At 54.2% G+C, this 22,506-nt stretch overlaps 1 protein-coding gene across 1 annotated transcript in view; it reads right to left on the reverse strand.

Moving 5' to 3' along the window:
* Positions 1 to 22,506, reverse strand: part of NDST4 (N-deacetylase and N-sulfotransferase 4) — a gene marked incomplete at its 5' end in the record, with an annotated part of 164,226 nt that overhangs the window by 17,293 nt on the left and 124,427 nt on the right. The window contains 2 exons of the mRNA XM_081090719.1: positions 1,155 to 1,251; positions 12,203 to 12,385. Of these exons, the coding sequence (XP_080946845.1) occupies positions 1,155 to 1,251; positions 12,203 to 12,385 (280 nt within the window). The remainder of the gene's footprint in view (positions 1 to 1,154; positions 1,252 to 12,202; positions 12,386 to 22,506) is intronic.

Raw genomic sequence — 22,506 nt, forward strand, 5'->3', positions numbered from 1 at the left:
CGCCCCTGCACCCCACACTCCGAGCCCCCGCCAGGGCCGTCATGCACATTTAAGCAACGGCGACAAAGGTGCAGGTCTGAGGCCTGAGCTGCCCTGCCGCTTCCTGCTGTGGGACAGCCTACGTTCCTGGAGGAACAGCCTTCAGCGCCAACACCCAACAGGCTGGACTTTGCCGCGGCCTCAGTGCCTCTGCTCGTGCGGGTCGGCGCCTCCGCGCGGGCCTGCGTGTCCCCGTCTGTGCCGTGCGTGGTGCGCTCACCCATGAAAACGCTCTCCCCGAAGCAGTGGGTCCCCGATACAGCGACTCAATAAAAACTGTAATAACCAGGACATGAGAGCCGCGCATAAAGCTGCACCCTCCGGCCGCAGTGTAACATACTCTAACTGAAAGTGTCATCTGGCCGCTGAGTTACTCCCTGCGACGCCCCTGTCCTTCGGCACAGAGAGCGCGGAGGAGCCCAGGTGCCCGTGGGAGTCAGCCCAGGCCGCCTCACACCTGATGATGGACCCCCCCACCCCCACACACGTGCAACATTTTAAGGCAATAAAGACAGTGGCTCTAAAAAAAGCCATTCAAGGCAGACATCGGCGCCACGTGGTTTGCCCGGAGCTCTTTGTACAATAACTGAGGCAGGGTTACTCAGGCAAAGCCGCGGAAAGCAGAAATTAAACACCAGGTAGCAGGACAGACCTTCAACGTTGTCCAAAATGTGGTCTAGTTCTGGCCGGTCTGGCTCAGTGGGTAGAGTGTCGGCCTGCGGACTGAAGGGTCCCAGGTTCGATTCCAGCCAAGGACACATGCCCGGGTTGCGGGCTCGATCCCCAGTGGGGGGCGTGCAGGAGGCAGCCGATCCATGATTCTCTCTCATCATGGATGTTTCTATCTCTCTCTCCCTCTCCCTTCCTCTCTGACATCAATAAAAATCTACTTTAAAAAACGTGACATCTGTGCAACGATTTTAAAAGCTAAAACTTTAGTCCCTGAGCCCGGTTCCCGGGCAGCACCCGGACCGCGGCGTGAAGCCGGGCCCCAGCAGCGGGCCCTGTGCCTGGGTGTCTCCTCGTCCCATGTGCACCAGCCCAGCGACGCCACGGACGCCACTGACGCCACGTCCCAGGACACGGACGCGCGCCCGCCCGGCGGCGGCCCTCACCTGTCTTCTGCGGCCCGATGACGAGGAAGCGAGGTAAGTGCTCGCAGGTCTTCTCTCGGGACCAGATGTCCTTGTGCCGCTTGTCATCACAGGGGTTCTGCAAAGACGACACACCGTGAGCTCCGGGGCCATGCGCCCGGCCCGGCCGCAGCGCAGCACTGGGAGAGGACGGGGTCAGACGCGTGCCCGACCCCCGACCCCGGATCAGACCCTGTTCCGCTCTGGCCCTGTGATGTCCAGGGTCACCTGCTGCGGACGGCGTGGTCCCGCCCTCCATTCCTGTGTTCCGTCTGCGTACCTGCGTCACCGCCTGAACTTGGTTTGTAAAATAACTGGACCCAGGAGTTACTCAGGCAAAGCCACACAGCAGAAGTCAAGCACCGGGCAGCAGGACATAAACTCGACGTCGTCAAGAAGTTGACGTCTGTGCGTCTGTGTGGCGGTTTTCAAATCTCTCACTAAACCTCAGTCCCTGACTCCATTTCCCAGGTGGACCCGGACCATGGCGCTCAGCCCTGCTCTCCCCGGTCCCCCTGGAGGCTGGGAGGCCGGCCTTGAATGCCAGCCGAGGCCATGGCCTCCTTTCCTCTCCTCCCACTCTGTGTACCGGCCGTCGACCCTGCCAAACCCCAGTGTGGCCCTGCCGATGACTCGGTGGCAGGTAGGGTCATACCTGTGGCCACCTCCTGTCCCTCCTCTTCCCCCTGGGTCACTGCTGGACGGCAGAGGCGAGGGAACCCAGACCCAACCCATCGCCCAACTTTGCCTGATCCCAACCTTCCCCTCCTGTCCTGCCCATCCCACCCCTTTCCGCGGCCAGGACCAGGGTTCTCACCCAAACCAGGACGCTTCTGAGAATTCCGGGCCCTGAAATGGGAAGGATGCACCTCTGAAACATTCACTGGCTGGCAATTGGCTTTGTGATGCCACCAATTCAAAAGCAAAGACAGTCAAACATCGCGCTCATGATGTTCTTTCTGAACAGCACGTGGGGCAGCAAAACAATGATGTTTCTATCCGAGTATGGAAAGTGACACAGGCGACCAGTCACGGACGTCCACACTGACGCCCCCTCGGTCCTTGGCCACACGGCCCCCTTCCCAAGGCCCTTCCTGGTTCAGGACCCGTCATGCTCACTGCCAGCCCCTTCTCTACTGGCCACTGCGTCTTTGTCGTTTTCTGTTTCGATCCTCACCCGGGACATGCTGTTTTTGTGTTTCCTTTTTCTTTTCTTCCTTAAAAAATATGTTTTTATTTATTTCAGAGAGGAAGGGAGAGGAAGAGGGAGATGGACACATCAATGATGAGAGAGAATCATGGATCGGCTGCCTCCTGCACACCCCACATGGGGATCGAGCCTGCAACCTGGGCATGTGCCCTGACCGGGAATTGAACTGTGACCTCCTGGTTCAGAGGTCAACACTCAGCCACTTGAGCCACGCTGGCCAGACCAAGGATATGTTTTTATTGATTATATAGAGAGGGAGGGAGAGAGAGAAACATTAATCAGCTGCCTCCTGTACACACAGGAGTTGTGGGTTTGACAGTAATTGAGCCCACAACTTAGGCATAGGCACTGACTGGGATTTGAACAAGCCACTAATGATATATATAGGGCGACTCTCCAGCCAACGGAGCCACCGGCCAGGGCTCGGCCGCTATGCTTTTGATTGCGGAAGTGTTTTCTCTATCGGGTTGAGGTAAGCTCAGAGTAAATTCTGTTAAAGGGAAATCTTTTTGGTTCAATTTCTTTTATACTGAAATGTCTAAATATTAGAGACCAAATATTTTCACAGTGATTTTCATTTAGAGTTTCCTTTATGACAGATACTTTTTCAAGGTAAAACTTGTCAGATAAGTTGTCTGTAATTATGATTCTTTTGACCATGTTGTCCAACACAGCTTCTGCAAAACCAGACTTCTCAACCCCACTCCATTCCAGCTCCGAGTACAATTTCATTAATTAAAGTTAGGAGAGCCCGGCTGAGTGGTTGAGCATCGACCTCTGAACCAGGAGGTCACGGTTCGATTCCTGTTCAGGGCACAGGCCCGGGTTGCGGGCTCGATCCCCAGTGTAGGACGTGCAGGAGGCAGCCGATCAATGATTTTCTCTCATCACTAATGTTTCTCTCTCCCTCCCCCTTCCTCTCTGAAATCAATAAAAATATCTATAATAATAAAAGCATAATATGCTAATTAGACCAGATGTCCTTCTAGACCAGCGGTTCTCAACCTGTGGGTCGCGACCCCTTTGGCGGTCGAACGACCCTTTCACAGGGGTTGCCTAAGACCATCCTGAATATCAGATATTTACATTACGATCCATAACAGTAGCAACATGACAGTTATGAAGTAGCAACGACAATAATGTTATGGTTGGGTCACAACATGAGGAGCTGTATTTAAAGGTCCAGAAGGTTGAGAACCACTGTTCTAGACGAAGCTGGGGCTGCGAGGGAAGCCCAGGTCCCAGGTGCCAGAAGGAAGCCGGTGCCGGCAGCCGGGGTTAGGAAGACCTACTCTTGCACGAATTTCATGCATCGGGCCTCTAGTATTTTAATAAAAAGTAGGAGATATGTCAAGAAATGCTAACCACAGTTGAACTTCCAGAGTTTAATGAAAGAATGCCCTGTTAAACCCTCAACTTCACTCCAATTCTCATTATGTAATTTACCCAGTCCCTCTCCTTCTTGTTTTAAAGCTTTGTTTTGTTTTTAAAGAAGGTGAATAGCACCGAAGGCAAAAACGTTCAATATAGCTTTTCCTCAAAAGAATGGTTTTCTCAGAAATAAGTTCCAAAGCTCATTCTTGTCGGTGTCATTACAGAGCCTGGAGGCCCCGGATCACCGTTACATCCCTGGGGTCTTGCCAGCCTGCTGAGCTGGTGGCCGATGCTAGTCAGACCCGGCAGGTCCAGGTGGTCACTCTACCTGCGGAGGTGGATGCGCGCTCAGAGGGGAGGCCCCAGCAGGTTCCAGGGCCGGGGCCTCAGGGCTCAGAGGGGAGGCCCCCAGTAGGTTCCAGGGCCTGGATCTCAGGGCCCAGAGGGGAGACCCCCTGCAGGTTCCAGGGCCCGGACGTCAGGGTCTCTGAGGTCCAGTGTCCGGCGAGGCCAGGACACCCTCTCACAGCGAGGGGAGCGTCCTTGTGCTTTGCAGCTGAGAAAGTGCATTGGGCTGCTTGGCCTCTGGGTTTGGAGTGGCACCTCCTTGCTCCAGGGGATGCTGTTGTGTCGCTAGCCGGGCGTGCAGAGGGCCACTGGTTCTGAGTGGCCCCAGAACAAGGACCGGCCCACAGGAGGCAGGCAGAGGGGCCAGGCGGACCATGGACACCGGCCTCTGGTGCAAGAAGGTGTCTAGCAGAATTCTGGTCAATCCCCAGGCAGACACAGCAGGCGCCCGGGGTGCTGAGCCGGGTGCCCTCAGGCCACCTGGTGCGCTCCTGGCCCCGGAAGAGAGGTCGCCTGTGCGCTGGGCACCGGCCACCTGGGGCCCTGAGTGACCACGTGGAGCGGAGCTGACCTCCTGCCGGTCTGTACACAGTTGTGAGGAGGCAGACATTGTTTACTCGCCTCTGTATTTGCAGAGCGTCCTTGTCACGGCGACCGGGCCTGTGCTCTGACTCACTGCGCTTCACGGCGCTTCTCTGGAGAAGGCGAGGGTTGGGGTCAGGCTGAGAATCGCCACACCGCTCGCTGGGACATCCTGCCATGAGGGAAACGGAACTCCAGCCGGAGCAGGCAGCCTGCGCAGGGCGTGGCTGCTGGGCGTGTCCGGGCAGCTCAAGGTCACGGCTGGTCAGCGAGGAGCCCGTTCTGCCCCGTTAGCTGTGCCTATGGTCACACTGTGGCCACAATCACGCTGTGGCCACCATCACGCTGTGGTCACCACCACGCTGTGGCCACCATCACGCTGTGGCCACCATCACGCTGTGGCCACCATCACGCTGTGGCCACCATCACGCTGTGGCCACCATCACGCTGTGGCCACGATCACGCTGTGGCCACCATCACGCTGTGGCCACGATCACGCTGTGGCCACCATCACGCTGTGGCCACCATCACGCTGTGGCCACCATCACGCTGTGGCCACCATCACGCTGTGGCCACGATCACGCTGTGGCCACGATCACGCTGTGGCCACCATCACGCTGTGGCCACCATCACGCTGTGGCCACGATCACGCTGTGGCCACCATCACGCTGTGGCCACGATCACGCTGTGGCCACCATCACGCTGTGGCCACGATCACGCTGTGGCCACCATCACGCTGTGGCCACCATCACGCTGTGGCCACCACCATGCTGTGCCCACCGCTGCAGACACACGCACACCTGCTCTAAAGTCTGGAAATAACCTATTTTTCTGGGCAATGGCCTATGTTTTTACAATTTGATCAACATGTTGCCAATTCTTCTAGCATTAGCTAATAACTACCCTAAACCTGCCTTTTTAAATCAGTTGTTAAAGAGTCCAAGCTCAGGGGAGACTGCCCGAGTGTTCAGCAATTTTCCTAAATTCTCTGGGATCCAGTTTCCTTGTTCACAAAGGAAGGTTGGTGTATCTACCTCACGTGGGTATTGAGGGCATTCGATGCGTCTCTGTGTTTAAAATGAGGACACTGAGCTCTCGGAGAGCGAGTGCTCATTGTGAGACCCCACAAAGCCCAGCCCTTTCTCTATCCAGATGAGTTAGGCCATTGGTGGAGCAGAGACCTCATCTTCGCTGAGGATGGGTTTGTGGCCAATGTCTGTCCTGAGGGAGATATCCTGGTCCCGTCAGAAAGCATGCACGTTGGGTGGCTGCCCCACCACAAGGAATTTTTTGTCACCATCTGATGACTAGACGTGTGTGATGTGAGTTCCTGGAGGACTAGATGGTTGGGATTTGGGTTCCTGGACAGGGAGAGAGCTGGGCTTCTCCAGATGCCTCGAGGGTAAAGGATGCCCTAGGCCAGTGGTCGGCAAACTCATTAGTCAACAGAGCCAAATATCAACAGTACTTCTTCAAAATAGACTCGCCCAGGCCGAAAACCGACTTCTGCGCATGGGCCACGAAGTTTCAATCGCACTGTACGTGCGCCTGCACGTGATATTTTGTGGAAGAGCCACACTCTAGGGGCCAAGGAGTCGCATGTGGTTCGTGAGCTGTAGTTTGCCGACCAGGACCCTACGCTGACCCAAGACCCTATATGGACCCTGCTGGTCCATTCATTTATGGATGCACTTGCTGTCTGGCTCCTGCCACTCGCTCACTAACGGATGTAGCACTTATCCTCAGGTGTCAACTCCAATGTTCCCCGTGAGGGCCGTCCCGGCTCCTGTCTCTACAGCAGTTCCTGTCCCAGCCTCCTCCCTGCATTTCTGTGCTGGCACAATCTTACTCAGGACTGGTTGGTAGTGTTTTACATAATAGTGCCGGGATATTGGTCATACTTCTGTGTCCACTGGAGTGAGCTCTCAGACCAGCAGATCCTCGTTGCTGCAATGAAATCGGAAAAACACAGGACAGGGCCTGAGAGCGAGGGCGTGGATGGGTGTGGCTGCCAGGATGGGCGAGAGTAGTGCTGACGGGCAGGGGCGCTGCCACCTGCTCCAAAGCTGACCTCCCGGGGACTGTGTGGGCCTGTCCCCGTGTCTCCCGCAGGAAACAGGCTCCAGCGCGGCTCTCCAGTGGCCCCAGCGCTGGCTCCTGCAGCTCACTTTGGACTCACACCTGCTCCTCACACCTGCTCCTCACACTGCTCCTCACACTGCTCCTCACACCTGCTCCTCACACTGCTGCTCACACCTGCTCCTCACACTGCTCCTCACACTGCTGCTCACACTGCTCCTCACACCTGCTCCTCACACTGCTCCTCACACCTGCTCCTCACACTGCTCCTCACACTGCTGCTCACACTGCTCCTCACACCTGCTCCTCACACCTGCTCCTCACACTGCTCCTCACACTGCTGCTCACACTGCTCCTCACACTGCTCCTCACACCTGCTCCTCACACTGCTCCTCACACTGCTCCTCACACCTGCTCCTCACACTGCTCCTCACACTGCTGCTCACACTGCTCCTCACACTGCTGCTCACACCTGCTCCTCACACTGCTCCTCACACTGCTGCTCACACCTGCTCCTCACACTGCTGCTCACACTGCTCCTCACACTGCTCCTCACACCTGCTCCTCACACTGCTCCTCACACTGCTCCTCACACTGCTGCTCACACCTGCTCCTCACACTGCTCCTCACACTGCTGCTCACACTGCTGCTCACACTGCTCCTCACACCTGCTCCTCACACTGCTCCTCACACTGCTGCTCACACCTGCTGCTCACACTGCTCCTCACACTGCTGCTCACACCTGCTCCTCACACCTGCTCCTCACACCTTCTCCTCACACTGCTGCTCACACCTGCTGCTCACACTGCTCCTCACACTGCTGCTCACACTGCTCCTCACACTGCTGCTCACACCTGCTGCTCACACTGCTCCTCACACTGCTGCTCACACTGCTGCTCACACCTGCTCCTCACACTGCTCCTCACACTGCTCCTCACACTGCTGCTCACACCTGCTGCTCACACTGCTCCTTGTGAAGAGCTTTCTTCCTCGGTGGATGTTATTATTATTTTGTGACGGTGGGTCTATTTTTTCATCAATAATTCTGTATTGTTGAAAGCACTACATGTGATTCCTCGCTGTGTTTTGATGTCAGGCAATAGAAATGTAGCTGCCACGGCCTCCACTTGCTGAGTTTCTTCGCAGAGAACACGACGAAGATGGCGTCTTGGTGGCGGTGGTGCCAGGCGCTTGCTCAGGTAGCTCATTGCCCTTTGCCAAGGCAGGAGGGCAAAGCGTGGGGGTCGGGACCTGGGAAAGCCAGGCTTCTGTGGGCTCGCTCTTGGCTGCACACACACAGCAGGCCACACCCTCCTTTCCCACGGCCCACGTCTTCGCCACTCAAACCCATGCTTTTGGCTCTGGCTTGTTGGCTCAGCCTGCAGACTGAAGGGTCCCAGGTTTGATTCCCGGTCAGAGCACATGTCCGGGTTGCAGGCTCCATCCCCAGTATGGGGTGTGCAGAAGGCAGCCGATCAATGATTCTCTCTCATCATTGATGTTTTTTTCTCTCTCCCTCTCCCTTCCTCTCTGAAATCAATGAAAGTATATTTTTTAAAAAGAGGAACCCTCCTTCATGCTTCCTCAGGGTTATTCTATCAAAACAAAGAGCCGTGAATTTCCACGAACCCGGGAATGTAATTTTTAGGACCCCCCACCCCAGGGGTACGCGGGGAGGGCACACTTGGGGGCAGATTTCCGCGTGCCGTGGGCACACATCTCCATGCGACAGCTTTGAGAGACTCAGCCTCCCTCGAAGGAGCTCAGTGCACTGGTGGCCCTGCTGCTGTCCGTGGGCGGACACTCACGTGGCACTTTTTAATGAGGTGACAGTGCAGTTTCACAGACACGGCTGTCAGGCCACAGGCCCAGGTGCTAATGAAAATGGACATAAGGAGCCAGAGGAGATGAACTACATGCAAAGGCTGTCAAGGATAAGAATAAAGTTTAAAAAAAAATGCAAAGATTATCGCTGTGAACGTTTTCTTTTTATTTGTGGAAATAAAAAAAGTGTGAATTAAAAATCTAATGGAAAATGACGTTGACTGAGTTTTTAAGAGCGAACCATGCTACGTAGTAATGCACGCTTAGCAATACGAACACGTCCCCACACATGGAATCTGAGACTGACAGACACTGTAGCCCGATCTACCTGACTCTGTCGGGCTGTGGTGAATGGGCTAGAAAATGTTTAATTGATGTCAGTTATGCTTTTTAAAATATGATTTTATTGACTTTAGAGAGAGAGGAAGGGAGAGGGAGAGAAAGATAGAAACATCAATGAGAGAGACACATCTGTCAGCTGTCTCCTGCACACTCCCTACTGGGGATCGAGCCTGCACCCCGGGCACGTGCCCTGACCGGGAATTGAACCCCCAAACCTCTTGGTCCCTGGGATGACGCTCAACCCCTGAGCCACACCAGCTGGGCTGTGTTTATGTTTTTGACGAAACGGAACCCTGTATACAGGCCCGGCTGCTGAGGCCTGCAGCTGGGCGTGTTGCTACCGTAACTACGAGTAGGCGAGGAGAGACTCGCCGGGAGGGAGCTGGGCAGCGTTTGTGCTTTATCTTTCCGGAGCCTCCAGCAGCCTCGGACGCAGCTCGTGGCCCACAGAGTCTGTCAGGTTTTCTTCAACGCGGCAGCCGCTGCCAACGCCGTGGGCCAGAGTGATCCCCTGACCCTCACCGCCGTCCGCTCCCCTCCCTGTCCTTCTTCTGAGATCCATCCGAGAAGGCGTGGCTCTGGTTCATGCGACATGTTTGCAACGTCACCTCCCGTCTGAAGAAGCCACATTAACGATGCACCTCCCAGAATGCAATGGGAGTCTCTTACTCTCCTTTACTGAGATGCTCTGACAGTGAGCTCTGCTTCGATGACACATCTGAAGATTTCTAAACGGATATGAATGGCCCCAGCGGTCACAGAACCGCGCGAACTCTCTAGCCTTTTCTGGCGAATTCTGTCATTTCGGAAGAGTGTCCCAGAAACGGATCTCTGTGCTGCTTTTCAAACGAGAACCGTCAGGCCCTGCCGGCGTTCCCTGTGTCTGTAGATGTTCTGCCTCCTCCACAGCGACGTGGTCCCTGAAACACAGTTCTGCGTCCCGTTTCTAATGTTCATCGATCCCCCCAAACCAGCACCGTGTTTCACGCTGAACAAACACTCAATATTTAGAATCCTCATGGTGCCCCAATCACATGCCATTCACTCCTCAGCAAATAAATAGTGTCCCTGATGTAAAAACAAAACAAAACACAATTAGCTAGCCCAAAGAAAACCTCACAGCGTTAATGATACACATTCGTCATGAAAACAACACTTTTGTCTAAAGCAGAAGAAGGAGTAGCGCTTGGGAGCATTGCCTCGTTTTTCATGTCAGCTGTCGGCACCCTTCTTTACGTTGCTGCTTTTTCTGGTTATTGTGCCATGAATTATAGATATCGCATAAGCAAACGTGTGTGAGAACAGGAGCGGTTTACTCCCGATGATTTATCAACGTCGCAAGTGTGTGGGACACGCTGCTTTGCCTTTGTTCAGCACGGACGGGGTGTGACTGTAGGCACCTTATTAAGGACTAGAGGCCTGGTGCATGAAATTCCTGCACGGGTAGGGCCCCTAAGCCTGCCCGGGGATCAGTGCCAATCAGGGCCTTTGGGCTGCAGCTGGGACCTTCCTTTATTCTGTGCTGTCCCCTGGTGGTCGGCGCACATCATAGCGAGTGATTGAACTCCCGGTCTCCAGTTGAACTCCAAGGGGACAATTTGCATATTAGGCTTTTATATATATAGATGTCTGTACCTATTCATCGGCCTCTCGGGTTATCACCTCACACAGGTGGCCAAGCCGCTTACTGGGAGTGTGAGACTCCCACCTTATTAACCCGCTGAGAGCGGCTTCAGAACAGGCTGGGCGCACGGTCACGGTTGTCTCCAGGAGCCTGTGAAACACGTCCCCGCGAGCCAGACCCACAGGGACCCTCCATGGCTCTGGGAGGAAACCTTGTCCTCTGCTCCCTGCTTTCTCTCGAGCAGCAGCCTGGCCTCACCTCTGGGGATGCTCAGTGGACATGTGTTGGGTGGATCCCGCCACCCAGACTGCGACACGCAGCAGGGATCCTGGGGGAGAGCGCAGCACAGGCCGGAGGAGAGGGGAGAGGACGCTGAGTCTGTCCCGCAGGGATTTCTCCTGAGTGACGCTGTTGCTTCCTCCTGCTCGGCGGGCCCTCCCACCTGCTCTGCAGCCGGCTCACCAGCCCCGCGGTTGGTGCATCGGGAAGAGCCAGCGGGGGAGGCGACTTTCCCAGCTGAGGCTACAGAGCAGAGGGTCTGTATCCCAGGCATTGAGGGTACGAGGCTCCCACTGTCTGTGAAAGCAATCCTCGCGCTGGTGATTCCTTTATTATTATTATATTTTATTTTAAATATCTTTTTATTTATTTCAAAGAGGAAGGGAGAGGGAGAGAGAGAAACATCAATGATGAGAGAGAATCATGAATCGGCTGCCTCCTGCACGCCCCCCACTGGGGATCGAGCCCAAAACCCAACCGGGGCCTGTGCCCTGACCGGGAATTGAACTGGGCAGCAATTCTTTTATTAATAGATCAGATCCTAGCAAAGGGTTGGTTAGATCTAAAGCAGTGGTTCTCAACCTGTGGGTAGCCAACCTGTGGGTCAGGACCCCTTTGGGGGGCGAACGACCCTTTCATAGGGGTCGCCTAAGACCATCAGAAAACACATGTATAATTACATATTGTTTTTGTGATTAATCACTATGCTTTAAGTATGTTGGATTTGTAACAATGAAAATACATCCTGCATATCAGATACTTACATGACGATTCATAACAGTAGCAAAATTAAAGTTATGAAGTAGCAATGAAAATAATTTTATGGTTGGGGGTCACCTCAACATGAGGTACTGTATTAAAGGGTCGCGGCATTAGGAAGGTTGAGAACCACTGATCTAAAGGAACGTAGCGACATGTTAAAGACGGACAGTGTTAAGCACGTGGTGAAGAAAGGCTCTTCGCTTTTTATGTTCACCCCCGTCCCTGCCCTGGGTTGTACACACCCATGTCAGAGTCTAGTCGCGGGGCCTTAGATGATGGCGCTTGGCTGTCTATTCCCTCCCATTCCCAGGGCGAGACACCCTCACCCCGAGAAGACATGAACCCTCAAACCACATCCTCGATGCAGAAGTCCCCAACCAACTGGACCAACAACCGAAACCTCAGGAAAACAACACAACAGAAACATGCAAACACTTAGCCCATCAGACAAACAAAACGCATCACTGAAGAGGAGAAAACCATTATTTAAGGAAGTGTGTGCCAAACACCGGCTGTACTCTCTGCAGCTGAGCTCTTACCCCTGATGGGCACTCATAGTCTCCCTGCCCGCCCCCTGATTCCCCCCACCCCCCACGCCCGTGTTACCTGCCAGAGCGGGTCCCTCTGCTCCGGGAAGAGCTCGAAGTACTTGCGGGCCAGCTGCAGGGGCGGCAGTGTCTGCAGGCGCAGGTTGGTCCAGCTCTGCACGAAGTTGGCCAGGTTCACGAAGGTGTAGGACCCCAGGCGGTCGTTGCCGTAGTTGGACAGGTGGGTCATGAAGATGCTGATCTGGAAGAGGAAAGAGAATGAGCGGACAGAGCATGTACAAAAGCTCAAGTGGCAAAGGAGCCCCAGGCAGTGCCTCCCTCAAGGGGATTTCCTGAGAAGCAGAGCCATCATTTTAGCTGGTGCGATGGACTGAGCCCTATCCCCCCCAATTTGAATGTTGAAACTGTGAGCCCAATGTGACTGCATTGAGAGATAAGGCCGTGAGGGAGGGAACAAAGGTTAAAGGAGGTCATCAGGGCAGGGCCCTAACTGACAGGTGTGGTGGGCTCGCTCTCTGTCTCTCCGTCTGTCTCTCCTCCACTCAGAGCAGAGGGAGGAGCCTGTGAGGACACAGCCGGACGACAGCTGTCTGCGGCCAGGAGGAGAGGCCTCATGGGGCGGGGGGAGGGGAGAGGGCAAAGGGGGCGCAGGGACATATGTAATACTTTCAACAATAAAGATTTATTTTTAAAAAAAGGAAAGAGAAAGTGTACTGGGTGGGCAGGGCCTCCATCAGGGACTCCAGCCTCCAGAGCCGGGAGCTGGAAGACAACAGAGCCAGTGGTACCTGGTTGGGGCGGCTCCTGCAGACACATGCGGGTGGAAGGCCATACGGGGGATTTCTACTTCAAAGTCATGCTCACAGTCACTCTGAAAACTAAGATGGGCCCGGCTGGCGTGGCTCAGTGGTTGAGCGCCAACCTATGAACCAGGAGGTCACTGTTCGATTCCTGGTCAGGGCACAGGCCCGGGTTGCGGGCTCGATCCCCAGTGTGGGGTGTGCAAGAGGCAGCCGGTCCATGATTCTCTCTCATCATTGATGTTTCTCTCTCTCTCCCTCTCGCTTCCTCTCTGAAGTCAATACAAATGTATTAAAAAAATGAAGACTGCAGTTGGGCCAGCACCCTTACCGGTCACGGGATGTGTGGCACCACTTTCTACATCAGTGTTCCCTGTCGTGGAACCAGGGCCCAAACCCAAGGGTCTGAGACCCACCAGACGAGTGAGCAGGAAGCAGAGGCCCTGGGCCCTGAGATGGACGCTCGCCCAGCCCTCTCCTGCGGGAGGCACCACAAGGCCCAGGGAAACCGCTTCCTCTGGGCTAATGAGGGATTGTTATCGCCATAAAGACACTGAGTGTTTGCACAAAGCCGACTGCATTTAGCCCCAAACCCTTCCACACCCATTAGCCCTCTCCCATGGGTCCGACCTCACACCAACTCTAAAGGCACCGTCTTTGGTCCTGGGCTTCTGTGGGCCCAAGACGAGGGAGGAGAGGAGTCAAGGTCAGTACAGCCAAGAGGACATCAGACACTGGTGTGGACCCGGACATAATCCGGTCTACAACCCGCCGGGGCACAGAACGCTGACAAAGGCGTTTTCTGTGAGGCCAAAAAATAACAACAACCACACAAACACCAAAAACTCAAGCACGGAGGGACCTGGAGAGTATCGTGCTAAGTGACATAAGCCCTCCCGAGAAAGACAAGTATGACGGGATCTCACTCCTACGTGGAATCTAAGTAACAAAATAGACGGATGCATGAAGTGGATCCAGAGACATGGAGGCAGGGAACAGAGTGCGGAATCTCGGAGGGAAGGCGGGGGAGGGAGGGTGGGTGGGAGGTAGTCAACCAAGGACCTTGTGTGCATCTATGCATGGCCCATGGACACAGACAATAGGGTGGTTGAAGGCCTGGGACGGGAGGCGGGGGTGGGTTGGAGGGGGTCAATGGGGGGAAGGGGGACATCTGTAATACTCTCAACAATAAAGACAAAACAACAAAAAGAAAACAAAATAAAACCCCACAGAACCTGAATCCAGAGAACTGCGCAGTCCTGACCTACGTGGCCAGGTGACTGAGGCAACTCACAAACGGCAGCTCTTCTTCTACCGTCAGCAGCGCGGGCCCTCGCTCCGCTCCTCAGCCCGCGTTGCCTTTACCGCGTGCTGTGGAGACCCATCTGTTACTTATTATCTAGATCCACAAGTATTGCAGAGCAGCTCCCATTATAACTAGGTACTTTATCAACTTCATTAGAAAAGCAAAAGTAAGGTAATGTCACCAATAATAACCTTAGAGCAAATATAACCTGTGACTTTAACCGGGAAATAGCACCGCAGGCCGGTGCGGAGGTGGAGGTCGGGGTTGGGGGCCGGTTTCCGCAGGGACCCATCCTGCCTCTGGGTAAGGGCCCGTGTTCTTGGTGTGCGCATGTGGGTCACCATGGATGTGGGCTTTTTGGAAATACACATGGGTTTTTGGTCACCACTGCGATGGGCTGTCATTGCAGCCTGGCAGGCACGGCCAGCTGTCAGTCATGGTCATGCACGCGGGAGCATGGTCCCCAGGCCCAGCATGCCATGGGGCAATGCCGATGCCCAAAGGGGACTCCCTTTGCCTTACAAACATAAAGCACTGGCTCCTCCCACATGCCCCGGCGGGTTCTGCGAGGTACACGTTAAAGGCATCGGGTCCCCTAATGCCCTTTTATTTTATTTTATTTTTTTAAATATATTTTATTGATTTTTTTACAGAGAGGAAGGGAGAGGGATAGAGAATTAGAAACATCGATGGGAGAGAAACATCGATCAGCTGCCTCCTGCACACCTCCCACCGGGGATGTGCTCGCAACCCAGGTACATGCCCTTGACCGGAATCGAACCCGGGACCTTTCAGTCCGTAGGCTGACGCTCTATCCACTGAGCCAAACCGGTCAGGGCCGAATGCCCTTTTAACTGGGGAAACCCCCCACCCCATTACACAGGATGATGAAGGTCTTGGGGTGGGGGAGGCTGTTAAAATGGCTGCACATACTCCTCCCGGCGGGAGGTGGGGAGCAGAGGTTTAAAACAATAACTAGAATAGTAACTAAAAGGTACACTGCGCTGAGCACGTGGGGGCGTGAATCTAAGGGGTGAAATGATGAAACCCTCACAGCATCCAATAGGTAGCTATGTCCCCGGCCGCTCTCACGGGTGGGAAACTGAGGCACAGCTAGGTGACCTGTCCAGTCCCCCGTCTGGTCACGACAGGGCAGGACTTAAAACCGGGCAGCTGGAGTCCCAAATCCGACACGTGACATGCCTGACACCTCCCCCCAACCAGCTCAGAGTTTACAGCCGTCATTGTATTCCTTTCTCCTTTTTGAAAGTAAAAATCAAATAAAAATGAACGTATTTGTAGATCTCTGTCTACAGAAGAAAATGCACAATCCCTGTAAGGGTCATCTCGGGGACTAGAGGAGGGTTCACACCTTCCTCCTGAGTTGGGAGGACAGAGGAGACGTGACTGTCGGAGTCTCACGCGAGAGCTTCCGGGACAACGAGCCAGTGTTTGGGAGGAACATTGCGGAGAGACTGCAAATGCATCTCGGAGGCAGACTCACGCCATCGCCCCTTCAGCCCCTCTGTCCCCGGGGGCTGCACGCAAAGCTTTTTATCCTAAAGGTCAACAGAGAAAGGCCCTTTGAGAACACAGCCTTCCCATAGCGCCGTAGATGGAAATTTAAATTAAATGTCCCGATGCCGGTCGCCACGCTGTCCTTCCGTGAGATTCACGTGGAGCCTCTGAGCAGACTCGGGGCGCCTCTGTCTCCAAGCTGTGCATGGACCAATGTCTATCTGTCTGTCTGTCTGTCTGTCCGACTCTCTCAGGAAGAGCTCGCTCGGCAGGACTAAATTCCGCGTTTTCCAGAACATACCGTGGTGTCAGGAGTTGATGACCATGTAGTTGCTGTTGTCCTCATGAGAACTTTATGAATCAGCACAGAGAATACCCTCTTGATCCCAGCGCCTCTGCATGCACCTCACGTCACGGCTGTGATGAAGAAGTAAGGCCGTGCGAGCGGGGGCTCGGGTGATAGCTCCTCATGACTGGATGATCCTGAGAACCGGCTGCAGCGGACGCCCGAGTCACAGAGTGAAGTCCCAGGACGCCACCACCTGCCTCTGGGGCTGTGATTTCAAGGTGGAGATTTAAGGCACCGAGAATCTCCAAAATCTGACAAAAGTATGTATAAAACTACCACCTGGAGAGAATGTAAAATGTGTATCCCACGGGCAGATGTGCATTACGTTTCATCGGGGTCAACACAAGGCTTTTAAAGGCTTCCCGGCCACTCCTTCCAAGTCATTCACCCAGAGTCTCCTCAGGCAGGAGCCAGGCTCTGAGGGCCATGTAGGCCGAGGGTAGGCCCGGGAGCCCACCACGGCTGCCCCGTGGGTCTCAGCGGACCTGTGCGTCCCATTCTAATCTCCCTTGGCTGAGAATACACTCAAGCACTGTGGTTGTGACGGGGGCCATCCCTGCTGCACGGGCACCGTGACATGTATCTTTGTCTCTGCAATTTGCCTGCTTCCCTGTGTTTGTTTCCATGTCTTAGGTAGAGCTGTATGTCTCCTAGAATTGGTAGAGTGGCCTTGTGTAGTAAGTGTCCTGTAGGGCCCAGTGGCTCAGCCTCCCCAGTCACCTGAGCTGGGTACTCTAGGTGTGGCCCTGTGTGGGCTGTGTGCACAGTGTTGTTGTAGTTGAACCTTGATTGCTGTTGGTGTCACTGGGAGGAATTGACTTCCAGGCCAATTGGCTGTGAGGACCAGCTGTGACTACAATGAAAGAGCAGCTGTGCAGGAGACACCCCTATGGAGCAGGACTTGCTTCAGTAGGGCTTTGGTGCTCCCTGAGTCTTCCCCTTGAGTGTGCCACTGGTGGATGTGGTAGGGTTGTAATCTGGAGTGAGCTAAAGCTGTCCTCCAGGTGCACTGGCTCTGGGGCCTCCTGGGAGGCGCAAAGTCAGCCACTGCCCTGCCTGGGGACACCTGTCAGGAGCTACAGAGAGATCTGCAGATGGTTGCTATTTGTGTTGGGCTTGGAAGTCCCCAGGAAGGCCAAGCTGTGAAGGCAGGCTGCTGCTGGTGCTGGACCTGGGACCTCTTATTAAGAGGCATGAAGGGCAGTTTCTTCTTGTTTGAGAGATTTTAGCAAAGTCTGAAGCCTGAGCCAGGCCATTCATATGGAAAAGCTGCTGCAAACAGCTTGGGTGGGGCTGCAAATTGGGTTGGATGGGGCTGCAAATTGGATGGGGTGGGGTCTCAGAGAATCACCAAGGTGGAATGAACCAAGGTGTGAGCTAGGTTGATGGAGACTCAAATATGGCTGCCAGTCAGCTCTGTAGTGGGGGAGGTCTCAGCAGAGGAACAGTGACCTCTGCTAGCACTTTAGTCAGGGAGAAAGTGCCCTCAAGTTCTTGCCCCAATGCCAGACAACCCAGTTCCTCCTGGTATGTCCTTGGGTCTCTCCAAGCTTCTGTCCCAGAGCTGGAGTTCTGAGGGCATGAGTCTGAGTAAGTCCATGTGCTGGCCCTTTAAGAGGAACTGCCCGGGACTCCAGCAGCCTCTGTGTCACTCAGCCACAATCCCCACTGGGTTTTATAGCCTGAAGTTACAGGGGCTTTTCTTCTCAGCACTGGAACCCTGATCTGGGGGTCTGGTCTGAGGCTGGGACCTCTTGCTCCTCAGGGTTGGCCTCTGCAGCCGAGATATCTTTCCCGACTGAAAAAAAAAATGCCACATGTGGGTGTATGACCAACTTGTTCTGTGCCTCCACGCCTCCTACCAGTCTCCCTGTGTTTTCTTCTTTATTTCTCTGGTTGTCGGGCCTCCATCCATCCAGATTTCAGGCAGTTCTGATTGATGGCTGTTCTGCATTTTGCTTGTAATTTTGACGTGGTGGTGGGAGGTGGTGAGTACTGCCATCTTGGTTCTCTCTCCTATTTACTTTGAATCTTATCCTCCCAGAGCACCATCTAGAACAGGTGTCCCTGTGCGACATGGGTGCCACTGTTCACAGGTGCAGCTCACAGGGCCCGGAATTACTGCAGCCCAGAGAGACGGTTGTTCAGACATGAGCTTGTATCGCTCCTGCGACCAAAACTGGCAGGGGCATCGTGTCCAGTGGAGGAGTTCCGGAATGAGACGTCAGGGCTAATACCAGCAGGCCACTGCGGCGGCCACCCGAGGGTCCCCAAGCTCTCTGCCATCACACAGGCTGGGCTGCCCCATGTCCAAGCCTCTACCTCCGTCCCTCCCTCGACCCTTGGCCCTCAGCTCTATTATCACCAAACAGGAAACAAGTCTGAATCCTTCCTCCTTCTGTTGTAGAAACAGAAAACCAAACGCAAAGGCTCCAGAGTTCATTCTTCATGAGACACTCAGGGCGTTCTTTCTGAATGCCAGGTGCAAGACGCATGCCCCGGATGTGGGAAGATGGTTACCTGTGGAATAAGCTCATGTAATGCTGAGTCTACAGTCCCAGGAGAAAGAGGTTTTGAACACAGTAATGTGTAAATTGTGACAATAGGGAATTAAGCAAACATGACTGAACTCTATGGAGAATCCTGAAATGTGGGTAGAAGTAGTGTCATGGTGGGAAATGGGGCAGGGTTATATAAACACTGTTGGCCCGGTGCATGAAATTTGTGCAAGGAGGGGGGTTCCCTCAGCCCAGCCTGCACCCTCTCCAATCTGGGACCCTTCAGGGGATGTCTGACTGCCTGTTTAGGCCTAATCCCACAGGAATCGGGCCTAAACCGGCAGTTGGACATCCCTCTCATAATCTGGGACCACTGGCTCCCAACCACTCGCCTGCCTGCCTGCCTGATTGCTCCTAACCACTTCTGCCTGCCAGCTTGATCACCCCCTAACCACTCACCAGCCAGCCCGATCACCCCCAACTGCCCTCCCCTGCCAGCCTGATCTCACCCCAACTGCCCTCTCTGCCTCGGTCCCCCACCACCACGGCTTTGTCCAGAAGGAGGTCAGACATCCAGAAGATGGCCAGTTGACCTGGTCTAATTAGCATATTACCCTTTTAATAGTATAGATGGGTGGGCAGGCATCTTCCCCCATCTTGAGGTGCAAGCTGTACATTAACTGTTTTATACAGATGTTTCTTTGCCTCTCTGGTGACATTGCTAACATACAAAACAAGAGAAAAGAAAGAGGGGGAAATAAAGGTCTCATTTCGTGTGAAATGCAGCATCCGATGGGGTTAACGTAGCTCCAACTGCAGGTGCAGGGCAGCTTCCTCCTCCTGTGCCCTCAAGGTCATGGTCAAGGGCATGGTGTTAACAGCCAGAACCAGAAAGCCCAATGCAAGGCCTTACACTGCACTTTGAAATCACATTTTAGAGCCGACCTTTTTACTTAAAGTACACGGCAGTATTTGCACGTAATGCCTTTAAAAATCAAATCATTTACGGAGTAGTCAGATGCGTGGTTCATAGGAAACAGGCATCATTTTCACAAATTCCGACAGAAACACTAGCTCCGCAGAGCGAGCAGGGAGGTGCCCGTGGTCAGGCCGCTGGGCTGCCCCGGCCCCAGCATGTGTCATGATGAGCATGAAGTATGAGCAGCTGGTTTCCATTCTATCCTCTGTGGCCCTGCCCGCCTGCCCCCGTTCCAATGGAGGCTGCTGTGTTTAAAAACATGTCCATGAGCTTGTTAAATTATTGATTGGGCTTTTAGTTCTCATAAAATGTGGGGATAAATGGAATACAGTGAGGGCGCCCATGATGGCCCCCCGTGGCAACCATCCAGACGACCTTCCGGACAAAGGCAGGGCTGCCAGGGCTGGCCAAGGCTGCGAGGGCCAGCCGATGCTGCAAGGGGCTGTGAGAGCTGGCCAAGGCAGCTGGGCTGTGAGGGCTGGCTGGGGCTGCTAGGGCCGGCTGGAACTGTGAGGGCTGAGCCCCTTGCACAAATTTCGTGCATTGGGCCTCTAGTCAACAATACAAAATATATTAAAACATGAAAAAAATAGCCTTGGACTCACTGATGCCTGGAGATGCCACAGGCCTTTCCCACGTCCCCCACCACATTCTCCAAATTCCTTCACTTCCCCCAGGCACTGACTCATTCCTTCCTTTCTATCTGGCATTGGCTTTGACCTTTAAACCAAAACTCTCTTTCGAAAGCCACTAAGAACTTCTAGTTAGAAAATCTGAGGTCCTCACCCCGTGGTGGCCAGTCCTGTGTGACTAGGTTGACTTTTTTCTGACCTTGAAAGCCCAGTCCACCTGTTCCTTCTCTCTCGCCAACTCCTTCCCGCCTCCTCCCTAAGTCTTGGGCCTTTGCATGTCTCTATCTGCTCCATTGTGTGTGACTCTCTGGGCCATTGCGTGTCTCTTTCTGGGCCATTGTGTGTCTCTCTCTGGGCCATTGCGTGTATCTCTCTGGGCTGTTGCATGTGTCTCTCTGGGCCTTTGCATGTCTCTATCTGCTCCATTGCATGTGTTTCTCTGGGCTGTTGCGTGTCTCTCTCTGGGCCATTGCATGTCTCTCTGGGATGTTGTGTGTGTCTCTCTGGGCTGTTGCGTGTCTCTCTCTGGGCCATTGCATGTCTCTCTGGGATGTTGTGTGTGTCTCTCTAGGCTGTTGTGCGTTTCTATCTGCTCCATTGCATGTGTCTCTCTGGGCTGTTGGGTGTGTCTCTCTGGGCCGTTGCGTGTCTCTCTCTGGGCTATTGCATGTTTCTATCTGCTCCATTGCATGTGTCTCTCTGGGCTGTTGCATGTGTCTCTCTGGGCCTTTGCATGTTTCTACCTGCTCCATTGCATGTGTCTCTCTGGGCTGTTGGGTGTGTCTCTCTGGGCCTTTGCATGTCTCTACCTGCTCCATTACATGTGTCTCTCTGGGCTGTTGGGTGTGTCTCTCTGGGCCTTTGCATGTCTCTACCTGCTCCATTGCATGTGTCTCTCTGGGCTGTTGGGTGTGTCTCTCTGGGCTGTTGCGTGTGTTTCTCTGGGCCTTTGCATGTCTCTATCTGCTCCATTGCATGTGTCTCTCTGGGCTGTTGCATGTGTGTCTCTCTGGGCCGTTGCGTGTCTCTCTCTGGGCCGTTGCGTGTCTCTCTCTGGGCCGTTGCGTGTCTCTCTCTGGGCTGTTGCGTGTCTCTCTCTGGACTGTTGTGTGTCTCTCTCTGGGCCATTGCATGTCTCTCTGGGATGTTGTGTGTGTCTCTCTGGGCTGTTGTATGTTTCTATCTGCTCCATTGTGTGTGTTTCTCTGGGCCGTTGCGTGTCTCTCTCTGAGCCGTGTGCCCTCCCCTTTCTACCTCTGCCACGTTTGCCATCGGAGGTGCTGAGCTCCCCCCATGACTGTCTCTAGATCACTTCACAGGCTTCTCAACTCAGTTTTCTCTCCAAACCAGCGCCCCCTTACCATCCGCCTGGACACTATGTCTTGGACTCCCTGTCTCCCTGGTTCCCCCTGCCTGTCAGTCACAGGCCTGCTGTTCAGCCGTAGCACTTTTCCCACTACAATCCTGTCCTTCGTTCGCATGTCCATCGTTCTAATGTAGCCTTTCTATGTCTCCTTAGCTTTATGGTAGGAAGCTCCTGGCTGGTCTCACTTCCACGTTTTCTCCTGTGAAAAATAATGTACATGCAACTACTTCAAAATGGCGCTGACTGCCCGGCTGGTGTGGCTCAGTGGTTGGGTGTTGTCCTATGAACTAAGAGGTTGCTGGTTTGCTTCTGGTCAGAGCACATGCCAAGGTTGCGGGCTCGATCCCCAGTAGGGGGCATGCAAGAGGCAGCTGGTCGATGTCTTGCGAATGTTTCTCTCTCCTCTCTTTCTCTCTCTTTACAATCAATAAAAACATATTAAAAAATGGTGCTGGAGCTGCCAACACAGAGGAACTACCTTCTCCTCAAACTTCTGGAGGTTAAAACTGGGCAGGATAACCCGTGGACGGGGCCGAGGGCGGCCCTGCACCCCAACACGGGTTTGTTCGGACTCCCACTGCCTTCACAGCTTCAGCTTCATAGGCGTCCTTTCCTAGCGGGATTAACACCAACACAGCGCTGCCTCCCGGTGGGGCCATCGGTCCGTCCCTCTCTCCCAAACCCCCGCACCCCCTCCTACTGATCGGAGCCCTGGGCTTCTGCCCAAACCCGGGGTCCCCAGGGGCTAGTCTTCTGCATCAAAAAGAAACGCTTGCCGCCTCTCGCTTTGGGCTTTCGTTTTAGATGAAAAACAGCCCATCATTCACTCAGCACCAAGCACCACGTGATTCTCACACTGAGCATCCCTGCCTTCCTCCCTCGGAAATGCCGCTGCCGCCGGGACCTGCAGAGCA

The sequence above is a fragment of the Myotis nattereri genome, assembly GCF_964212035.1.
Source record: "Myotis nattereri genome assembly, chromosome: 5".
NCBI lineage: Eukaryota > Metazoa > Chordata > Mammalia > Chiroptera > Vespertilionidae > Myotis > Myotis nattereri.